This window comes from Lampetra planeri, chromosome 10 (assembly GCF_965212315.1).
Source record: "Lampetra planeri chromosome 10, kcLamPlan1.2.h2, whole genome shotgun sequence".
NCBI classification, from domain to species: domain Eukaryota; kingdom Metazoa; phylum Chordata; class Hyperoartia; order Petromyzontiformes; family Petromyzontidae; genus Lampetra; species Lampetra planeri.
In genome coordinates, this window is record NC_136116.1 from 6,590,493 (window position 1) to 6,611,669 (window position 21,177).

At 45.6% G+C, this 21,177-nt stretch overlaps 1 protein-coding gene across 5 annotated transcripts in view; it reads right to left on the reverse strand.

The window, feature by feature from the left end:
• Positions 1–6,412: 6,412 nt before the first annotated feature.
• Positions 6,413–21,177, reverse strand: part of LOC144720929 (R3H domain-containing protein 1-like) — a 60,773-nt gene continuing 46,008 nt past the window's right edge. For 4 of the 5 annotated variants that reach the window (XM_078598104.1, XM_078598106.1, XM_078598102.1 and 1 more), the window contains 7 exons: positions 20,518–20,666; positions 18,644–18,750; positions 14,149–14,321; positions 12,811–12,949; positions 12,585–12,685; positions 12,263–12,335; positions 6,413–12,098 (listed from right to left, as the gene is read on the reverse strand). In XM_078598104.1, coding sequence (XP_078454230.1) covers positions 11,374–12,098; positions 12,263–12,335; positions 12,585–12,685; positions 12,811–12,949; positions 14,149–14,321; positions 18,644–18,750; positions 20,518–20,666 — 1,467 coding nt within the window. In that variant the 3' untranslated portion in view covers positions 6,413–11,373. The remainder of the gene's footprint in view (positions 12,099–12,262; positions 12,336–12,584; positions 12,686–12,810; positions 12,950–14,148; positions 14,322–18,643; positions 18,751–20,517; positions 20,667–21,177) is intronic. The other variant, XM_078598105.1, reaches the window with a different exon arrangement.

Genomic DNA, 21,177 nt, shown 5'->3' on the forward strand with positions numbered 1-21,177 from the left:
TAAGTTAGTCTCATTTGCAAGAGTGACCCGGGGTATTAGTCTGCCAGTAGGTGGGTATGATTGTAGCTGTGTGTGCACATCCCAATTGACGAATTTGCGGTGTAATTTTCGACTCTACAAATCTGGACCCTGACGTCAACATCCAATGGCCTAACTCTTGCGAATGACACCAGAGGAGGTCTGTAACGTCATGCGTGGCGCGTCTTATTAAGGTTATTGCACCCGCAGTAATAACTAGTCAGGGCGGCTGCTGGATTCGAACCGCGCTGCCGCTGGGCCATACCGCGGCACACCTACAATGTGTCCTGCAACTTTGCGTAAACTAAGCTGGACAATATTTGTAAATGGATGTATTTCACCGATGGCTCTGCTCTTTATGAGGCACGAGTCGCAACCCTCGCGGGGATAAACAAATCGTACTTAAGATGTCATCGTCAATGGAACATCGTCATCAACGTCGTCAGCCACGATCAACCCACTGCTGGATGAAGGCCTCCCAAAAGCCGGCAACCATCTATCACGGCGCTACGATGTCGAACGATTCACACGTAGCTTCCTGCTACAATGGCAAGATGCGCATTATACGGGAATGCGCTTTGCATGTTTGATATTCGTAACCGGTAGAGGGCAGTGCCAGTTGTTCTTTAGCTTCAGTGTCACGCTCAACGGGAGGCAGATTTACTTGGTTCACCGATGCAGGGCATCGTCAGCTGCCCCTGCCCCGTGAGTGAAGAGGATCAAGACCGCGGGCTGCCATTTCTGGGGCCCAAATTCGAAGAAGGGAAAATATTTTGTGGAAGTTAAGAGTTGTCAGAATATTATTTGTAGACCGACAACAGTGGCCTTTGCTAATTTTCATAGCGGTGGTGGTAGGGGCGGGCTTTTGACACATTTGAAACCATCGGGGGTTTGACAGCACCATAATGATGGTGGGGGGGGGGGTGTTTTCACGCGTTGTTGTATTGTCGGGGGCCACACTAAAGGCCACCAGGGTCAGTCAGTGGCCCTTGGGGCCTTGCAATGAAGAACACGGGCATAGAACATCATCGCAATGAACGCACTGTCATTCACAATCGTTTGTATGTGAGTGAATTGATCATAATCGGCCAATTTGCCAATGTCTTTCTGCCTGAAGGCCTCCTCCTTCTCACGCCGTGTCGGTTCACGTGGGGCTATTAGACCTTCACCACGCTGATTGGCGAGTGTCAGTAGTGGAATGTGAAATGAAGGGGAGCCATTCCACGAAGAGTCACCAAGTATATGTGTATTTTTTTTCTATGAAGAAAGGCCATTGCCAGAAACGTCAACTCATATACAGGGCGCTTCAAAAAAACGTGAAAACTTCCGAGAATTTGCAACGATACCACAAGAAATGTGCCTCCGAGCTCTGGAGACCACCTGGAGAAGATCCCAGGCGCGCGTTGACAATGATGGCGAACAAGTGGAGACTCCTCTTCTTGGTTCTTTCGGTAAAGTCACGTAGAAGGGACATAATAAAATAATAAAACATGATAAAATAATTCTCACGACGTTTCGGCCACAACGCAAGCAGCCGTCCTCAGGTGAAGACCTGAGGACGCTGTCTCCCCAACAGACCTGGTCTTCACCTGAGGACGGCTGCTTGCGTTGTTGCCGAAACGTCGTGAGAATTATTTTATTGGTTTATTTTTATTATTTTATTATTTCCCTTCTACGTGACTCCCTGCAGTCACGAAAGCTTTAAATCGAAATTTAAGTGGAGACTCTTTGACTTTTTGAAGCCATTAACATCCATTTGTTATCATGCTACAGTGTATTATCCGTTCTTTTTCCCAAAAAAAACAATAGTCTCATATAAGTGTTAACGTTTTTTTGAAGCACGCTGTATTTGTTTTCCTTTTAAGGTGTGATTGACGACTACGTCGCGTTCAATGTTAGTTGTGCTTGGGCACCACTACGACGCAGCGGTGTCGTCAAATAATGTTTAATATCTCGGTCGGTCGGCGAGTGGGGTGGGGGGGCGGGGTGCTGGGAGATGGGAGGGTGGACGCGTTCCGTGGTGTTTAATGAGATGCGCATTGAGGTGGATCATTGGTTACTCCATCACAGGGTCGCGATAGATGACGGCGGCTTAGGGGAAGCCTTTATCCAGCAGTGGATTGATGATGGCTGTTGCTGATGGTGGTGTTTGGTGGTGCACGAGAGACGTAGCAATGTGGGCTCCTCAACAGGGAAACGCCGCGTGTGTCCATCTAACACGTAGGCTTTCGCGACCAATATTATTCATAATAAAGATTTTTGGGTTATATCGCTTAAGTATAAATGTGTCGTAACACTCCACCACCCGACACAGCCAATTAGTAAGGGATTTGTCACGCAAACGAAACGCCAATTAGTTACTACTTATAGAGGAAACACATACTAAATAACTGATTACTAATCTATTGGATAATTACAATACCCCTCCTCCGCCTCTGATCTCTGCACCTGATGGGTTCGGTGATGACGTCATCTGGCTCTATTTAAGACCAGAAGCAGGTGGCTGGCTTCACTATTCTGGCAAATCGCCCGATGATGTTGGATGTAATTACCAGCGAAACGTCGTACTCAAATTGTAAATGTTGTGGATTTACTCTCCAACACGCACGCGCGCGTGTGTGTGTAAATGTCTTTTATATAAATCGATTTACTGATTGCTCGATGAAACGAAAATATAATTCAAACTAACACCGTTGATAATGCTCTTCATAAAATATGTACAACAATGTATACTTGTTACCAGCATAAATTAGGCTTCAAAGCCAAATTGAAAACTCAAAGGACAAACAAGACATCTAATAACACTTCAGTATGCACAGTGTTAGTATTCAGACAGTCCTTTGTCAATCCACTGCTGAATAATGTGCCTCCCCGTGCCGTGTCGGGGTCGTTTGACCATACTTCCCCACCTCAGTGTGGGTTGGTGAAAGGGGAGAGGGATTGACAACGCTCGCCACTGATGCTAGCCGTGGCCAGGAGTCGAACTCGACATTGCCGGGTTTTACAGGCGAATTGCAAGAACCACTTCACCACCGCTCCTGCGATGACTCTTTACCAAAGGTCGCAGGCAAGGCCCTCCTGGTATCGTCTGGAGGGAGACGCTGTGAGGCTTTACTCGGTAAGTAAACGACTGCGGTGACTGGATTCATGGCCGAGTGCCCCCCCCCCACGACTCCCCATTTTTAGGCCACAAAACGACTCGAGTCCCGCGTGGCACCGCTTACAGTCAAATTCTGTCTCATAAACACATTTATAAAACTCAACTTTACGCGGGAACATGCCCCGCGGTATGAGCGCATGCACATAAACAGATCCTCATCTACAGATGTGCATTCGCTACAGATGTACATTGGCCGGACAGAGACCCTAACGAGGTGGTCCATCTGTGAAGGAAACGATTCTATAAGGAGCCAGGTAGCTGCCCATCGGCCCACGCAAAGCAATGCAAAGTTCAGATGAGAAATTCAGACCAAGCAGCTGTGAGGGAGACCAATATCAATTGGCCTGACTTACAGAGGCATATATGTAGACGGTGATCCATTTATAGCTACTGTAAGAAATTAATTTGGAACATATATAGAATAAAATACATTTATTTCAAAGCCTCTACGCATCTCATACAGATCTCAGTGCGCGTATTCACACATTTTAACGCCCTCCTCTGCACGAAATTGAGCCAGCGCGTTCACAAAACTCGAGCACATGTTGAGAAAAAATGAAGGCCATTAGAACCTGATGGGGTATCTGTAAATGGATCGCCCTGCTTGCTCACTCTCTTGCTGGCAGAATGGCCTCTACACCAGATTAAGCTCTCTAGAGCCCCATAGGAAGGTGTTTTGGCCTACTCTTCCACACTGCAGGCCAGGCACCTTTAAAGAGGAGTTGAGTACGCACAATTGACCTGCCGTTCGTCTGTGGTGTCCCCATTTATACTGCCGAGTTGGATAGACGGTGGTGTGGAGGGGAGCTGTATCAATACAAAGGTTCCCAATGTTTCAGCTGCCGTACCGGGAGAGGGAATCGAATCGGCGTCCTCTGACTTGCAAGTCCAGTGAGCTGCTCTGGCAAAATCCTGATTTACGAAGTCGGCACCTATTCTACTCCGTTTTTGTACGCGTTATCCGTGAGATATGGATCAGATCATTCAATAACCCGTGATGCCACAATCCTAAATATTACACAGAAATGTGAAACTGATGATAGAAGGGTTTGTCATAATCGACAGCTCATGGAGAGGAACTTGATTAGCAGTTTGGTCTCTTGCTCGGATAAGTGATGCTTATTTGAGTTATATGGTTATCGATCCGACCGTGTCCATTCAGTGCTCGCCGAGCTGTACCAGCTTAGTTGCCGAACGAATACATTGAGGTCGCACTCATTACCACACACACAAGTGCTTGGCACTAATGAATCACGATAGCCTGTTGATCTCGTCAATGATTGTAAACCATCACGCGAACTCCGGCCATCCTCGCTGCAGTGGCTTTTGGCGAACCATGGAACAAAGACGACGGCCGCTTCATCGCGTGGCGCTTTCAGATGCGCTTCTGCGGACGTCTGGAACGGCTCTTCCTTCCGAAATTCGGACGCCACTGGGAGCTATGCACTTTTAAATCTATGTTGAAAACTCATTTATTAGAACTGCTTTTTGTTGTGTTTAGTTTGTTATCCTTCTCCCGCCCCTCCGATTAGCACGGTTTGCCACGTACGGTGCGAGAGAAGTTCAACATGCATAAATATACATTGTATATATGCCTCCTTAATGCATGCAGGCCCCCCCCACACACGGGAGCACGGACTGTGGTGTTGTGGCACCGCTGTAATCCGGCGCCTAATTGGAATGCGCAGCGAGTCGCCCGCACTGTGCATGGCAGATGCTCTGGCGCTCGCCCGGGATGATTGTCCTACACAACACAAACGATATCTTTCCCGTGACATGTGCGCAGTACGTTTTATTTCTCGCCCTGAACACATGAAGGTGTCAGCTAAATCCTGATTTACGGAGTCGGAACCTATTCTACTCCGTTTTTGTACGCGTTATCCGTGAGATATGGATCAGATCATTCAATAACCCGTGATGCCACAATCCTAAATATTACACAGAAATGTGAAACTGATGATAGAAGGGTTTGTCATAATCGACAGCTCATGGAGAGGAACTTGATTAGCAGTTTTGTCTCTTGCTCGGATAAGTATGCTGATTTGAGTTATATGGTTTAGAGAAATACATATCTAAACGGATTTAAGAAATGCCTTTAGAAAATGTTCCCATCTCAAGGCCATGACATGTATGCCCCGATTTTTTTTATTTCATAACAATGCTGGGTGGCCTTCATCTAGCAGCCCATTGGCAGAGCTCTACATTTGTGTGACGATCTTTTGTTTGATTTATAAATGTATTGGAGAAGTGGTTCGTGCACTGCGCTCTGAACCCGACAACATCACTGGGCAGTGACATCCGAAACGGGTTTTGTCCCACCCGCCACCCCCTTTTACCAACCCGTTCTGAACATCGCGGTGAAGTATGGTCAAACGAACCCGCCATAACCGAGTGTGGGGAGGCTTTCATCCAGCAGTGGATTGACAAAGCAAATGCTATGATTCTACAATTAAATGATGGATAATGTATCGGTTTCGTGTAATTGGAGGGATTTCCAGGCACCCGTACCGCAATCGAAAACCAAGAGAGAAAACGTCAGCACGTGGAATGGTCACAAGGGGGCGGCCAAAGAGTCGGAACTTGAACCAGGGGAAGAACATCGCCTCTCGAAGTCGAGGCGATGGATTCATTTTCGGATGGACCTCCCCTATACTTGGCGGTGAAGTCTGAACGGGAAGACATTCACCAGACAGTCGCCTGGTGGTGGATAATAATGGCTTAATAATGCAGTGACCGATTGACCAATGTAAATAACAAAAAAATCTGAAGGTCTAGAAAGGTGATGTGGCACATATGCTCAATACTCTATTTGTAAATCTAAAAAACACTTTAGAATTTGGGCCCTTTTAAAAAGATGCCCTCCCCCCTAACAAAAGTTAGTCTTGAAATTGATTGCCTTTCCGCATAGGGCAGGATTAGCCTAAATTTCGAAATTTAGGCTAATCCTGCCCTGATCCTGTCCAAGTAGCCCCGTGAAAAACACTTACAAATATACACCAACCCCGCCTTCAGTTAGCCAGGTAATCTTGCTCCCGTTGAGTGTGGCGACGCCAAAGCTGACTGAAAGTAGACAAAACCCGCTGCTTATTACTCGCATGGTAATACAAGCAGAATTGGTTGATCGGCATGAAATACACACGCGACAGTACAGCAAGTAGGACAATAGCAGGCTACCCGTAGCGTGTGGTGGTCATTCCCTTTAATAATACGAGCAGAAATATTGAATCGGACATGTCGGTTTTTAAATTTTTATTCCATTGTATAATTTAAGTTTGGTTGTAATAGCAATTAAATACTGTACAAACGACACCGTTGACTAAGGAGTGAAATGAAAACAGCTACAAGCTCTCACAACGCACGTCAGCTCTATACATGACTCGCAATATACAATATACATCAGCAAAAAGGGAGAAAGAACATAACCCACGTCCCCAGTAGCGAACAAACTCGATACAAGTTAATAGAAAACGCGACTATAGTATATGGCCAGATTTTTCAAACACCTTCAACAGTGATAGGATATTTTAAAGTGCGATATAATACTGTTTTTTTTTCTCGAAAAACGAAAACAATCACTAAAACAAAAAAAAACTGCTGAAAAATAAATAACTTGTAACAACCGCTCTATGGTATATTACAATTGTGTTTGAAAGTCGCCCTTATTTTTGAATGTCCAAGACTCAAAAGCTCACGTAGATGTCCGAATAAAGATCTATTCATGCCCGACACAAAGTCCATGCCATAACTAAACCCCAAACCTTCTACCAGACCTATTGGAACATAAAGCTCTCGCTCTGTTTACACATCTGCGGTGTGTATGATTGAGTGGTGTGCGTACATTATTTAACCAGGCCGAAACCCACCGATGTTATTTATTTTGTACCGTATTCTTGAAGCTGTCTTCTTGAATCATGAAGACCTGTACACAACTCTCTTGCCAGGTCTTGGTAATGCCGGCCGAGACAAGGTACGTATGGGTTTGAAAAAATTACACTTGCCGAAACGTGTATCAAAAGGGCCACACCAAAGAAAAAGATTTATAATCTTGCCGTGTCAGTGACTATTTAGTGTACAGCCGGAACAACTGCACCACCAGGGCCCATAGGCCAGAAAGACCCAGGTGCCGAGTGATGGAGACTGGTCAAATTAGACATTGGACCAGGACCCATGCCAACCACGTAACACCACTGCGCTGACAGTACAGCATATCCAATGTATACAATGGATGCAAACGGGAGAGAGCTCATGTCCATTCGAGGTCTTGAGGCATGAGGGGGAATTTGGAGCTATGACGATTCTTGCAGCTATGCAGTTGCTGTATAGGTTCATCTTTTTTGTCAACTCAGACAATATGACGGAGCCCTATGCGCGGTGGTTCACATTGTTTGGTGTGAACCCACTGTCCGATGGTTAGAGCGAGCAAAGGGCACGATCCGTCAAGGTGTATTGACTAATGCAGCAAACAAGAGAATGGTTTGTGCTGCAGGCTGGGCATGTGAAGGATTGAAACCAAAGGCAGAAAGGTCTTATTGGTTGCCCCACATACCGAGAGATATATATGGGGCCTTGCATCTTTGAAGTGTACTATGCAGCTATACACTTGGACGGAAGCTACAAACCACACCCTTCCTCCATCTCACTCAACTATATTAGCTGCACGTTTTCATAAAAGAACAAAAAGTGAACAGAAAATAATTTCACCTGTACACTTATGTGTAGCATTAAATGTGGCACAATTGAATGTCAAAAAGCAGGGTGTGGTCATTTGTCCTGCACTCAAATGGTGCTGAATTTTCTCAATTTACAGAGCAGTCGATGGAAAGGAATAAAAAACGAAATCCTTGTAAAAAAACACAAAAAATACCCACTGTTTATGACACAGCCAAGAATTACATCATCTAAAACTGGAAATTCACTCTAAAACATAACACCAAGCAATCAAGTAATGACACTGGCGAGGAGTTTATTCAAATGGGCTGGATGTCCCATTTTTTGTTTGTTTCCTGTACAGGGAAGGAGGGGAGGAGGGGGGGGTCTCACAAAAACTCACAAATGCAGAGTAAAGCATTAATTCCCAACTAGTCAACCATTTTATGTACGTGTTTTTTTTGTCTTCTTAAAAATCAACAGCACTGCATAAACATCACCCGTCAACCGTCAAAACATTTCAACATTGTGCACAGTACATTGGTGTATAAGCGTATATGTTGATGTCCCGGTGTGTTGTCTTGCACTTTGCTGCTCGCTGCAACACTGCGCTGGAGTGCTTTGGACACTCGCGGTATATGCAAGGTGACGGTCACACCTGCCAGGTCCGTGAACCTCGCGGATATGTCAATTGTTTTTTTTTACCTGCAGCCAAAAGGGCAGCATGGAAGCACCATGGAAGGGTCTAATTTCACAGACCCGTCTTATCTGTATTTGCCAGGAGTCGCCACGGCACGGTGGCTTGCCTTGACCTTATCAATACCCTAGCCCCCATAAACCATTTTCGAGAAATGCAATACTTTTTTAGTTGGATTTTCGGTGTCATGTGATTGAATGGGGAGCATTATAGTGGAAATGTCTTTTATACACTGTACTAAAGTACTTTAATGTACATGCTGTAAGCATACTTCTCCAGGATAAAAGATTCTAATTCTCAAATATTTGAAATTTGAGGGGATGTTTTAGTGTATGTGCCAAAAGGTTATTTTGCCACAGAGGGTGATAAAATTCTGATGCATCAACTGCAGAGCAGTGGTCAAGGAATATGCTTACCAACTTGTGTGTTCCCATTTAGAGCAAGGGATGACAGATCATTTCAAAGGTGAATGGGTGGCATGGGGACACATGAACCTTCAATTTATTTCTAAATTAGAGCCAGCTGCACAGTACTTCTGGTGCAAATGACAACTAAAGCACTGGGAATGGAAAGCTATTGTTTTGATAGGTGACTTCACTGGGTGTTCTTAACACTTTCATCAACACAGGTTTATGAAATGTCGCTTAAACACAATTGACAAATTACAGACACTTTTTAATTAACGAAATCGAATTTCTGCGTGAACGAAATTCTAAATGGCACACGCGATGAGATCAAATAAGAACCACGTGGGAGGCTGCGTCACCCACCCACGACAGCGTCACGGCATCCCCACAGTGCAATAGCAACGCCTCCACATCACCTTTCCCGTCGCTCCAACATGCTGATCTTTTGGCGAGTTCCCTGCAAATTTTAATTATTTTTGTTTAAAATTATTTAAAAAATAATAATATTCGTGGCCGTTATTATTATTTTTGTATTGTAAAAAGTGATACAGGTGTGTGTATTCTTTAGGTGAGGAGTAGAATTTGAATGACTGTCCGAAACACAGTCCTAATTTTTTTTAATGAAATTATTGGGAAAAGCCATTCCAAATTCCAAAATTTAGTTTTTCGTGTTTTTGGAAGAACGTGTCCCTTTTTTAAATCTAGGGATACCTGTATTTATATATATTTTATCCCGATATGAAATTATCACCTTTAAATGCTACACAATTACAAAAATAGTGTTTTAGAAATATTAAGCAATGTTGTTTGAGTGTGATATGACTGGTTGATGAATATAATTACTATCAGAGAGGAGTGACAGTTGGATTTCAAAGAAACAAATTTGAGAATCATTTGGAGTCATTAGTCATTTGCATGGGGAGAACAAATGAATAACAGTAAAGAGAACGGAGGCCGTTACCCAGCAGTGGATTGATCATGACCGACGATGATGAAATCATAATTGTAAAGCAGCAGCATGGACCTAAACAGCTCCTCCACGTGCGTGACGAAAGGTAGCAGCAGAGAAACGTGAGTTTGTGAATTTGAGAAGACTGTGCCATGTGCAACCCAAGCACGGCTGAGTTGACGCACACTGCACGCTCATGAGTTGGACGCAAATCAGATGGCACGTGCGGAGTAAACCGCGGCGCACGGCCGGGAGACACCTCGCTCCGTTACCGCTTGCTGCTGTTGTGACACGGCAGTCACAGTCCAACGCACACGTTCCAGGAAATCCCGACTAATGAGGGAAACTGCTGGCGCACGAGATGCAGCGGCAGCAGCTAAATCAGGTGCGGCTGAATAGCAGAGCGCCCCACTCCTCGTCCTCCATTCCGGGGGATGGGTGTAGCGTGTATGCGGCGCCAGCGAGATTTATTCAAATATTTAAACCTTCACGTTTGCAGGTATTGCGGGAGAAGGTGTGCGCGTTCGTTGGCAGTGGATGCGTAGTTTGAAATAAAAACTTTGAGGGGGGCAGGCAAAATTAGCTTGTCACAACAGGTGCTTGTATCAAATGTTTACGGCTAAATCTTTGCGAGGTGAAAGAGAGAATAAAAAGAGCAATATAACTAGTGACGGCTTTGAGGATGGCTCCTTTGTAGCCTAGAAGCAATGCATCTTAAAGTTGCCAAGGGAAATGATCTGATTAGCCAGAAAGCCAAGGCAGGAGGATGAAGGGAGATATGGGTATTACCACACGGGGGCTTTATCACCGACTGCTCTGTGCTCTATTGAATGTGGAAACGAGCTCGTATGTGTGGAAATGGAAAAATTCTCAGCCCAACGCGTTAAAAAGAATAACGTTGACTTTTATGCACACATTGTGTATAGCTTCAAATATTTATCGTGCCAAAGCACCTTCAATGTGATTTTGCTGAGCTATGATTGGAGAGCGGCAATGTGGCTGCGTCGGTAGAAAATCTCCAGAGAATAATCTTCGTGACAAAAAAAACCTGGCTCGCTGGAGGAATGCAGACCGTTTCTGAAACCCAATTTGTCCATAAGAACGATACTAGATGAAATCTGTCAATTTTTTTTTTAATATGCATGTGCTTTTGCTACAAAAACATAGACAGTCAGCTTCTATCAGACAAAAATAAATAAGCGAGCTTTGTCACTTCAAGATTATACATATCCAGGAGACAAAGATTGTTTCTTTATTCCCAGACGATCTTTTTTAATGGATGAACCCTCAAAAGAGAGAAGGTAATCTACCCAAGTCACACTTGACAGCACAAGTGTGTTGGTGTTTCTCGGTGTGCGCCCCGGTGCAATTATATGAGCAAGGCCCAAGTCTGGGCCATTGAATTTTCTTTAACTGCACCCATTGCAACCAGATTCTCCCTTCCCCTCTTCCACACGACCTTCAACCCAAACCCCACCTCCCCTCCTCTCCTCCGCTAGTGAGAGCTCGCCCTCTCCAGCGTGTGCGCCTCATACCGGCGTCGAATAGGTCTCAGGCGGAAGCCGCTGCCGGTGCCATGCCCGAGCTTGGCCAGGGCAGACTGTGCCAGCTGCCGGGTGGGGAACACCGCCACCACCTTGTAGTGGGAGGCCAAGTCTTGCCGCAGCGCTGATGAACCATTGCCACGCTCCGAGGCTGGGTTGGGGAAGGCGCCACTGCCGCCGTCGAACTCTGGGAGTCCTCGGGGGTTCGTGCCCACGGTGGAGCTGAAGTCCCTGAGTTGTGTTTTCGCTTCCGCATGACCACTGTCCGATGGGCAACTCCCCTCCAAGTGGGCTTTGGGTCCGGAGGCCACATCGATCCGTGATGTCGCCACCACCGGTACCTCTCGTCGCACATCCCAGTGCGACTTCTGCTCCCCATTAGATCCCGGGGTGTGCTTCTCAGTGTCTACAGTGGAGCCGAGCTTGGCGTTGTACCTGCCTGCGCTGCAGCCTGCCAAGGAGGAGGCCGCAGCGGTCTGACCCTGCTCCATTCTGGCGTCTTGCAGCCAGTGGATCTCGCCACCCGCCGCCGCCAGCTTGCCCAGGAGAGCGTCCGCCTCCAAGCGGGAGATGCCGTGGGGCAGATCCAGCACCTCCAGCGTGGCACTCGCAGGAGGAATTAGGTCCGGCCGAGGGTAGCCTCGGTCCCCGGGACTGCACATGTCCGATACTGCACCTTGCGTGGGGGGGGGGGGGTGACCGGTGGTCAGGTTTTGGTAAAACAGTGGTTTTAGCCACTGGAGATTCTGTACTGAGTACTGTAGAGGTGTAAGGAGTTAATTTTAATTGAAGTGTAATGGTTGGCAGCTGATTGTTCAAAGTTTTAGAATTTCACATCACCTTGCTCGACCGAGCTGGTGTCCTCGGACAGTGCTTTGCGAGGATGTCTCTTTCCTCGCCCTCCGGTTTTCACCTAACACAGCGAATGAGAAATCAGGAATAAACCTCCTGTCGTCTTAAAACCAAATTGTTCAGGAACAATCAGACATTTGTGAGCAATCAGGGATTGAAATAGGCTTTTGTCACTTTGAAGCAGATATATGGAAGACCATTTTCTTGACTTCAACAAACAGAGCATTATCTTTTAAAGCAGTAATTACCAAATTCCTTAGAAAACAATAAAATACCACTCACGTCTGTGGGTCAGAGTGCCATCACCCACCTGTTGTAAGGAGACCGCCATGTGCAGGTGTGGAGGCTGCAAGCCGCACGTCTGTGGGCAGTACTGCACTGCAGGGCCTGCCAGTGGGTACCTGCCATCCCCTGAACAAATACACATTTCATTAAAACAAGTACACTGATTATATTCACCATCAGCTATTGCCAACTTGGTATGCCATAATAGATTGACATAACAACAACAACAAAAGCTTGTGTGGGCCACTCACCCTGCTTGGGAGCGATGGGACGAGACTGCACGAGGGGCAGAGGTAGGAGTCCTGGACGGATAGAGCCCAGAGCGGCCATGGGGCTCGAGTTGGGAGACTGCACCGGGGAAGCCATGGGACTGGAGAGTCGGGGACTGACCTGCTCATAGACACATCCACAGATGCAAACACACACACACAGGTTTATACATGTCTATGGCGGGGAATATACAGCCACCGACTTCATTTAATAATGGGCCGAAGCCACATGAGGCCTACCACATTGAAATAGCCTGCAAATGATATGTACCCATCATTGCAAGCATTTTGGCTGCATTAATCGAGTACTCAAGGGGAATATTTACAGCATGGCAGCATTGTTTTTGTGCGCTCAGTAAAAGTAAACACTACTTATTATGATGGAATAACCCGACTGTGTTGTGTGTTTATGTGCGAGCCCACAAAGGTAATTGAAAGTCCTCTTTGGCCCTCGGGAAGTAAGAGGTTCCTCACCCCTGATATACTCTAACATGCATCACCATACACAATCTTCCATTCGAGCCGCCGTTACCTCGATACAACCAGTCGCATTCATTAGCACCACACTCAAGTGCCTTCAATTCAAAATACCATCCTGCACACAAACATTGATTTTCCGGGGTTACATGCTTAAGGTGTGACAGAGTATGTCCCTATCATTCGGATGGTTATAACATGTGAAAATCCCATCCAGTTTTCATAAGTCTTGTGAAGGCAGGCGTTGATAGGTTTTCGTCACCATCACTTTCAGATTTTGAGATGCCTGATATAATGCGCATGATATGAAATTCCACTGGGATTAACTGCGAGAGGGGCTCTCTGTATTTCTCTATTAACTCACAAATGTCGATTTAAGAATCAATATATATTGAATTCAGCTCCAATCCCAGGTCCGAACTGAGGACTTATACACGTCTCCATGACCAACAATACAGCCCTTTCAAATTAAAGCCTCTTTTCCACTGGCAAAAGCGAGCCACACCAGGGCCAGCAAGGCTGAGTAAGTGCCAGGTTGTTTTTCCACTGCAGAAGCCACACAATACTGGTGACGTCATGCACAATGAAAGAGTCGAGATGCCTGTAGATGACAAGATTCTGTATGCTCACAGTGTACTCACTGCTCTCACGCCATTAGTCTGGCCCCTGGACCTGATTGGCCCCGATTCAGAAGTCTTGTGAGTGTACGGCTTTGCAAGGCACATGGCCAGTAGAAATACACCCATACCGTGAGGGCCTCCCACTGGCTCAGCTCAGATGTGCCAATGGAAAAGGGGTACCTATTGTCGCAGTGAGAGGCAGTGTGCGCATATGCCACTCCACCTGGTTGATGCCTTCTGTGCCGCCGTGTTCCGAAGTCCTGGGCAGCCGCTGGTCGAGGCTGAGGCCTCGGCGCTGGCCCCAGCGTGTGGGCGACGCGGCGGTGCGCGGGGGATGAGGGCTGCTGGGCAGGCTCAGCTGCATCACGAACACACCGTGGCCGCTGGGGGACAGGCCTGGCCGGCACCAGGAGACAACCCGAAGATCGAGCGTCAGAAGCTGACTACAACAACACAATCTTCTCTTACGCACACAAACAAAGTAAAAAAATGGCTATGATTCGTTACCTATTGTGCAAAACACAACCACAATTGTAGTATAAATTGCGCTGTTGACAGAGTGAAGATTATACAGGGCAACGGTTGTTTGCGTGCTGATGTCATACATGGAACTGAATTGTGGATTCTCACAAAGGCTACTTCACAAAGCTTTGGCACATTTGACCAGCGATATCTGCATAACATCCTGTGAATTAACTGGCAAATTTAAAGTAGGCAACAAATATGCCAGAAAAAGGGCAGAACAAGAGACAGTCAGTCTTATTATAAAGAAGAAGTCTACAATGGCTTGGAGATCTACTGAAAAAACTGGAAAGAGGTTTCCACAAAAACGGATGCAATGGAAACCGACACACGGAAGCTGGAAACAGGGCAGACCTAGGGCCATATAGGAAGAGACATCAGTCGGAGCCTAGGCACAATGCGATCTAACAATGACAGCAGCAGAGAAGGCGGCGAGAGATCAGTGGAGGGAACTCATGTTGACGGCACGTGCGGAAACGCACATAGCAACCTGGTGATGACAATGATGAGCATCTAAATTTAGTTCCCTGCCATGCTTTGCAGGAGGGTGAGATAATGCCAGGAAGAAGGTGAAACACGGGCAAGGAGGGATGCGAGCTGACCTACGTCATTGTCCATATAATTGCATTAACATTGTTCAAATTTGATGATTCACTTGCCGACAACATTCACCGCACAGGAAATGCCTAAGGATAGTAATTAGGGTTGTGACATCGCAGCGCAAATACGTTTTTGTCGCTGTTTTGAGCTGCGTGGTGAGGAAACAATCTTTTTCTGCAGAACAAATTCACAGCTGCACGCTTCATCAGCCACCTTGATGGGTCTTCAGCATATTAACGAGATCATCAATTGGGACCCATCTGCTGGTTATTAATGAAAGACAAATACCTCAGCATATTACCATAATTCTTCCTGTATATGTGACCAGTCAGGCACGGTTATTTACAGTGTTTTCTTGTGAGAGCAATACTGTTTACATTTTCCAAGGCCTAACCTATGCCTACAGCCTTCGGACGGCGAAACATTTTTTTTTAAAGAAATCTGAGGCTTTAGCATGTGAAATCAAGGGCTGCTGCGTATCTGTGATGAAAGCTAAAATAGCCATTCCAAAAATAGTATATGCACGCACTTTCTAAAAATACCCAAACGATTTGGTGCGGGTTGAGTCAGCGGAGCAAAAATAATTTCACATTTGAAGGGGTTAACCCCTATGCAGTGCCACACTGCTGTGTTCTTTGAAAAATGGATAGGAGTAGAACAGAGTGTTTTGTTCAAAAGCAGATCCCAAAAATACCAGTGGACCATCAGGGGCAACCACGTTATTCCCACCATTCTGCAATTTTCACCGATTATGTCACTGAAATTATTTGGCCTCTGGTAATATCCTATCAGGCGAGGCACGAGAGAGCTATTTTCATCTTCAAAAAGATGCTAATTTAGCAACTTGGGTCACTGCACAACTCTGGCAGAAGTGAATGCCCTGAGAGGGTCATTTATATATGAACACCACAGCACAAGACACGAGAATATTAATGGAATTAAAAAAGAAAAAATTCATTTGTTTGCAGCTGCAATTAAACTAAACATTAAATTAATTAGCACAGACTAAAATTAAATGGCATTAAAAATTAGGAACAGCCATTTTAATTTAACTTGGCAGCACAAACACAATCTGGGCTGGGACTCATGATTGGCAAATTTATGTTTCCAATTAACCAAGAAGAAAAAAGGGAATGCAACATCAAAATCACGTTTAATTGTTGGTATTTCTGCTGCTATGTTTGAATTAATACTGTCTGATTTAACACGTCACACGCTACCCGATTCAAATGTCATTCCTCGATTAGCACCCTCAATGGTCAAGAGACAGGTCAATGCTAAGTGTGAACATGCACATTATGTGTAGCTGATGGTTAAAACTGTGGCAGTCCGACTGTGCTAGATGGTAACGTGGCATGTGCCAATCATTACTCCCATTTCGGGCTGGATGTTATATTAGTAGGAGACTTTTTTTGATGTAGGGTGTCAAGGGAGGTGTCGAGGAAGAGAGTAGCATTGGGCTGAGTGCAAACTGCTGGAAGTAACTTCTGAATGACAGAACGTCATTAGTGTCCATAGAAAACCGCCAGCTTTGATCACGAGCCAGAATCGAGTTAAATTAAAAAAGCAAAGCGACGATTCAGCTGAAGTGAAAAAATCAAAACCAGGACCAACATTATTTAAAGTTGCTCAAGGAAATGTCAAGTTAGCCGGGAGAGCATGCGAGGTCGGGTTATGTCAGCGACGCTCTCAAACGATGACTCTTCCGCACCACCACAAAAACCCACGGGCTGGAGTGAATGGCACTGGGGTCTAATTGCATTCGCGCTTCTCCTGCCAGGAAGGTGGGATATCGTTACACGGCAGCGGAGCGAATTCTTGGCGGACACAGTTTTAATGAGGGAGGGAGGGAGGGAGGGAGAGAGGGGAGTGTGGGATGAGGCCAAGATGGGGAATGACCATGGGCCACTCGTGTCACTCAGGATGCAGCATCAGGAATGGATGAAAAAGTTTGTTCTGCTGAAGCCTAGAAATATGCAGGGTATAGCCACTTTTTTTTGTCAATCCACAGATGAATGATGATGACCTCCTTACACCGTGCGGAATAATGGAAATTATTTGACCACACTTGACAACGCTGCTCAGTGCAGGATGGTGAAGATAGAGAGCAGAGAGTGGGGACCATAGAAGTACAGTACCGTACGGTAATTTATATTGATGTACTGCCCTCTGCTGCCCACGACATAGTGCTGCAGCCCTAAGACAACCTGTTTGTGCATCATCACATTTGAAGGGTAACAAGTAAGAAATGGCCAAATTATCAGCATTTTTTGCAAAAGCGTGAATTCTACCTCCTACCAAAAATAGCATTGTTGACGTACCACAAGCGCTTAAGCACCTGTGTGATTCATACTTAATAAAACGAGAAGCTCATGCATGCTCACAGATCGCGTGCAATATGAATTGCGGCATTTAGCATCGCTTATGGTTCGTATCCCCACGCTGTCGCCATTTCTTCCACAGCCCAGCTGGGCTACCATGTCGAGTGGATGAAAACCATAATTAAATAAGCATCTGATATATATCTCTGATATACATATATATCCATGCGTGACAGTCTAATAAAATGGCAATTTCATTTGGGAACACTTGGTTCAACAGAGCTGACGCTTTCAACCAGGACACGGCGAAAGCAATGGTATTTGCTTAATACCACAATGCACACGTAACGTTGGCAAAACAAACGGCAGCGCACCAGGGAGCACACTCATGAAAGGCAATGCAACGTAAGGCTTCTCGTGTAATATCCTTTTAAGAACAAGCCGGCGCTCTTCTTTGCACAGGTCCTATGAGATAGCGGTGCAGCATAAAGCAGTGCGTTCCTTAAGGAACGCGCAATGACATTTTGTACAGCTGCCAGCAAAACGTCCCCCCCCCTCCCCCGGCCGTCCCTGAGCCACATGAATCATGCAAACTCTGTAGTGGAATTTAAGGTCAACAGAGCTTGGGACATTTGACCAATTCCCAAGTCAAAAACGAAGGGCCTGCTATTTTGCCTCTGTCCATAGTTAGTATTTTTCCCATGTGTTTTTCCATTGAATGTTGCAAAGCAAACATGGTGTTTTCTTAGAAAGTCCACGTATTCATTATTAAATAAAGTTTTCAGCAAGGAAGTGTATGTACAGCATTTAAATGATTTCACAGTTCCATCGAATGAAGGTGGCTCTAAGGGACAAAACATTACGAATGAGAGAACAGTACCGTAAAATATCAAATTCCAGCGGATTTTTTGTCGTTTACATTCTGTTTTATTTATGGCTCAAAGACACTGTTCACCCATGGTCATATGAACAGTGTTGTTTGTAACCCTCGGTGGGGGTGGGGGGGGCAAACTAGCACTCGTCTCTGCTTACCAAAACCACCTGTGACGTTCCACTCAGCGGGACAAGTCACACATAACACTGACCAAGTAGGAACAAAGGGAATTGAGTCAGCCTTGGTCAGGATTTAAACTCACAATCTCATGCCTGCAGTGCCATTGCTACTCCCCAAGCCGAGTTGTTTGTTGACTGCGCTGCTGCTGTAGCTGTGTGCATATATATAGACAAATGTTTACACGTATTGGGATCACGAGGGTGCAACAATGTGCGTCTCACCAGTGGCGTAATGCTGACCCTGTGTGGGCTGTGAACCGGCGGGGGAGGGCGTGCGGAACTGAAGCTGTTCCATGCTGGGCGGGTGCAGGTAACTCACCCCAGAGCCACTGCAGAAGAATCGATCGCAAACCCACAACCATCAGCATAGAGATCGACAGCAGCGATCACTGACCCAAAGCTTTTTCGGGTCGAGCAGCGCTCACGTATTTATTCGATGTTCCGTAACATCAGTGTTTCAATGAGTAAAGAGCTGCGTGTTATCGCTACAGAGAACATTTTTTATCACCAACGTGACAAATAGAATATTTCTCCAAGCAGACACCCTCTGCTACAATGTGCTCATCACATGAGGCCACAACAAGCCTCTTTAGGCAAGCACCTTGTAGCCTCGTGGGTTTGGGAGTTTCACAAATGTATGTGCTCCAAAGTGCTGGATTACAGACGTGCGTGTCAATGTTCGGCTAGTAATGGGCCCAATCCAGACATCGCACTTGCAGGTAGTGAGGTGGCAAAACTTTGGTGGAAGCGGGTCAGTTTCAAAGATATAATTTCAAAGCTCAGATATCTAAGACATTTATTGAAAAAATTATGGCAGAATTAATGTTTTTTAGTCATCAAAAATATTTGGTACCACTCAAGGTTTGCCATCTCGGATGGCAATAAATGTAATAGCAAATCGGAAATTTGATTTCACCTGCAATGTCTTTGATGTATAATGAATGGTAATGGCTCAGCGCATCTAGCTATGATATTTATTGAGATGGCATTTGATCAAAAAGGCTATAAAAGTTTTCATTCCTTGTATCTTCCCAGTCATTTCTTCCATACATGATTGTGATTTATTTCATGACATCATCACTATGGATGTTAAGGGATAAGCTTGTCAGCAGTTATATTTATTGTGGTGACATTTGATCAAAGAGAATTCGGGTTGTTTAATATTGTATTCCTTGTGTGCATCTTCTATACATTGCAATACATTATTTATTAAATATTTTAATAACTGAGTCATACCACTTTGAATACCATTTGCACTTGTCTTTGCAGTTGTTTTACTTAAAAAAATTAAACATGCAAGTTTCCATAAATAGATTTTATCAGATAATTATTTGAGCAGTTCTAATTTCAAACTCTATTCAATCAGCCTGCATTACATTTGCATCGATTAATTATGTGGATTATGTACCTTTGTGTCCACAAAGGTTAGGGCAGGCCGCACCGCAGCACAAACCACAAAGTACAATGTAAGCATTTACTATCGTAGTGGCCCAGAGCCAGCAAAAATGACAAGCTGCTCATTTAAATGCCATCCCTCCACTCGGTGCCCTCATTCATTTGAAAGTATTTGCGGGTGTCCTATTAGGGAATGGTTTCTGCTGGTTATTGGTTAGATTACAGTTGCACATCTGCAACTTGCTGATCTCGTCAAGGAGCATAAACTATCATGCAAACTGCGGTCATCCTCACAGTGGCTTTTGGCTGGCCATCGAACAAAGATGGTCACTGCATCGTGCGCTTTCAGATGCGCTTCTGCGGCCGTCTAAAACGCTCTTCCTTCCGATATTAGGAAGCCACTGTAGCTATGCACTTTTAAATCATCGAGATTAAAAACTAATTTCTTTACAACTGCTTTTTGCGTTTAGTTTGTTGTCCTTCCCCCACATCTCCGATTAGCAGGGTTGGCTATGTACAGTGCGAAAAAAGTTTAACATACATATATGCACGCAAGGGCCCTGCCGACAGGGTATGCATGCGTCTAGCACATGCAACTTACACAAGCGTGCACACGCGGTGCGGAGTGCACGCAAACAACGCACGTTTGCCACATTCACCACGTGACGTGCGGTGGGATTGTGCGAGTCGCGCGTCCACACCTCATGTTGTTCGGAGGTGGCGGCGGAGGCGGTGGGGGCCCCACGTTGCAGTACAGTTGCTGCCCACCCCCCATGAGCACGGGCGGCTGGTACGACTGCTGGGGGGGCGGTGCAGGTGGTGGCGGCGCCTGGGGACCACTCTGGGACATCTGAGAAGAGGAAAGGCGACGCTCCGGGGATGTTAGTCAGATCACATGAACCTGCACATTTGTGGTGGCTCCTGTCCAAATGTGGGCGGTGTCTCATTAAAGAACGGATAAATGTTTGCAATGGGCTTTAGGCTCTGAATAAATATTCAGAATAAAGATAATATATCATCACTACTCGATAATTATAATGGGCTTTGATCGTTCTTTACGCTTGTTAAAGGAAGAAACACGTCATAATTGAACTGGTTTTCTTCACATTTAGATGCATGGCTCTTTTGAGAAACCACTGCCGAATGAGGGCCTCCCTCCAAGCCTGTGTGGGTCCAGAGAGTAATTTGACCATACTTCAACACACTGGTCAGTTGCGGGTTGGTGAATTCATGCATCATAGTTGTGGAAGCATAGAAATACAGGATAACAATGGATTTGATGCACTGCCCTCGACTGCCCTCCCACGTAGCCCTGCGAGCACAATGATAACCTGTTTGTTGATGGTGGCCACCCATCCAAA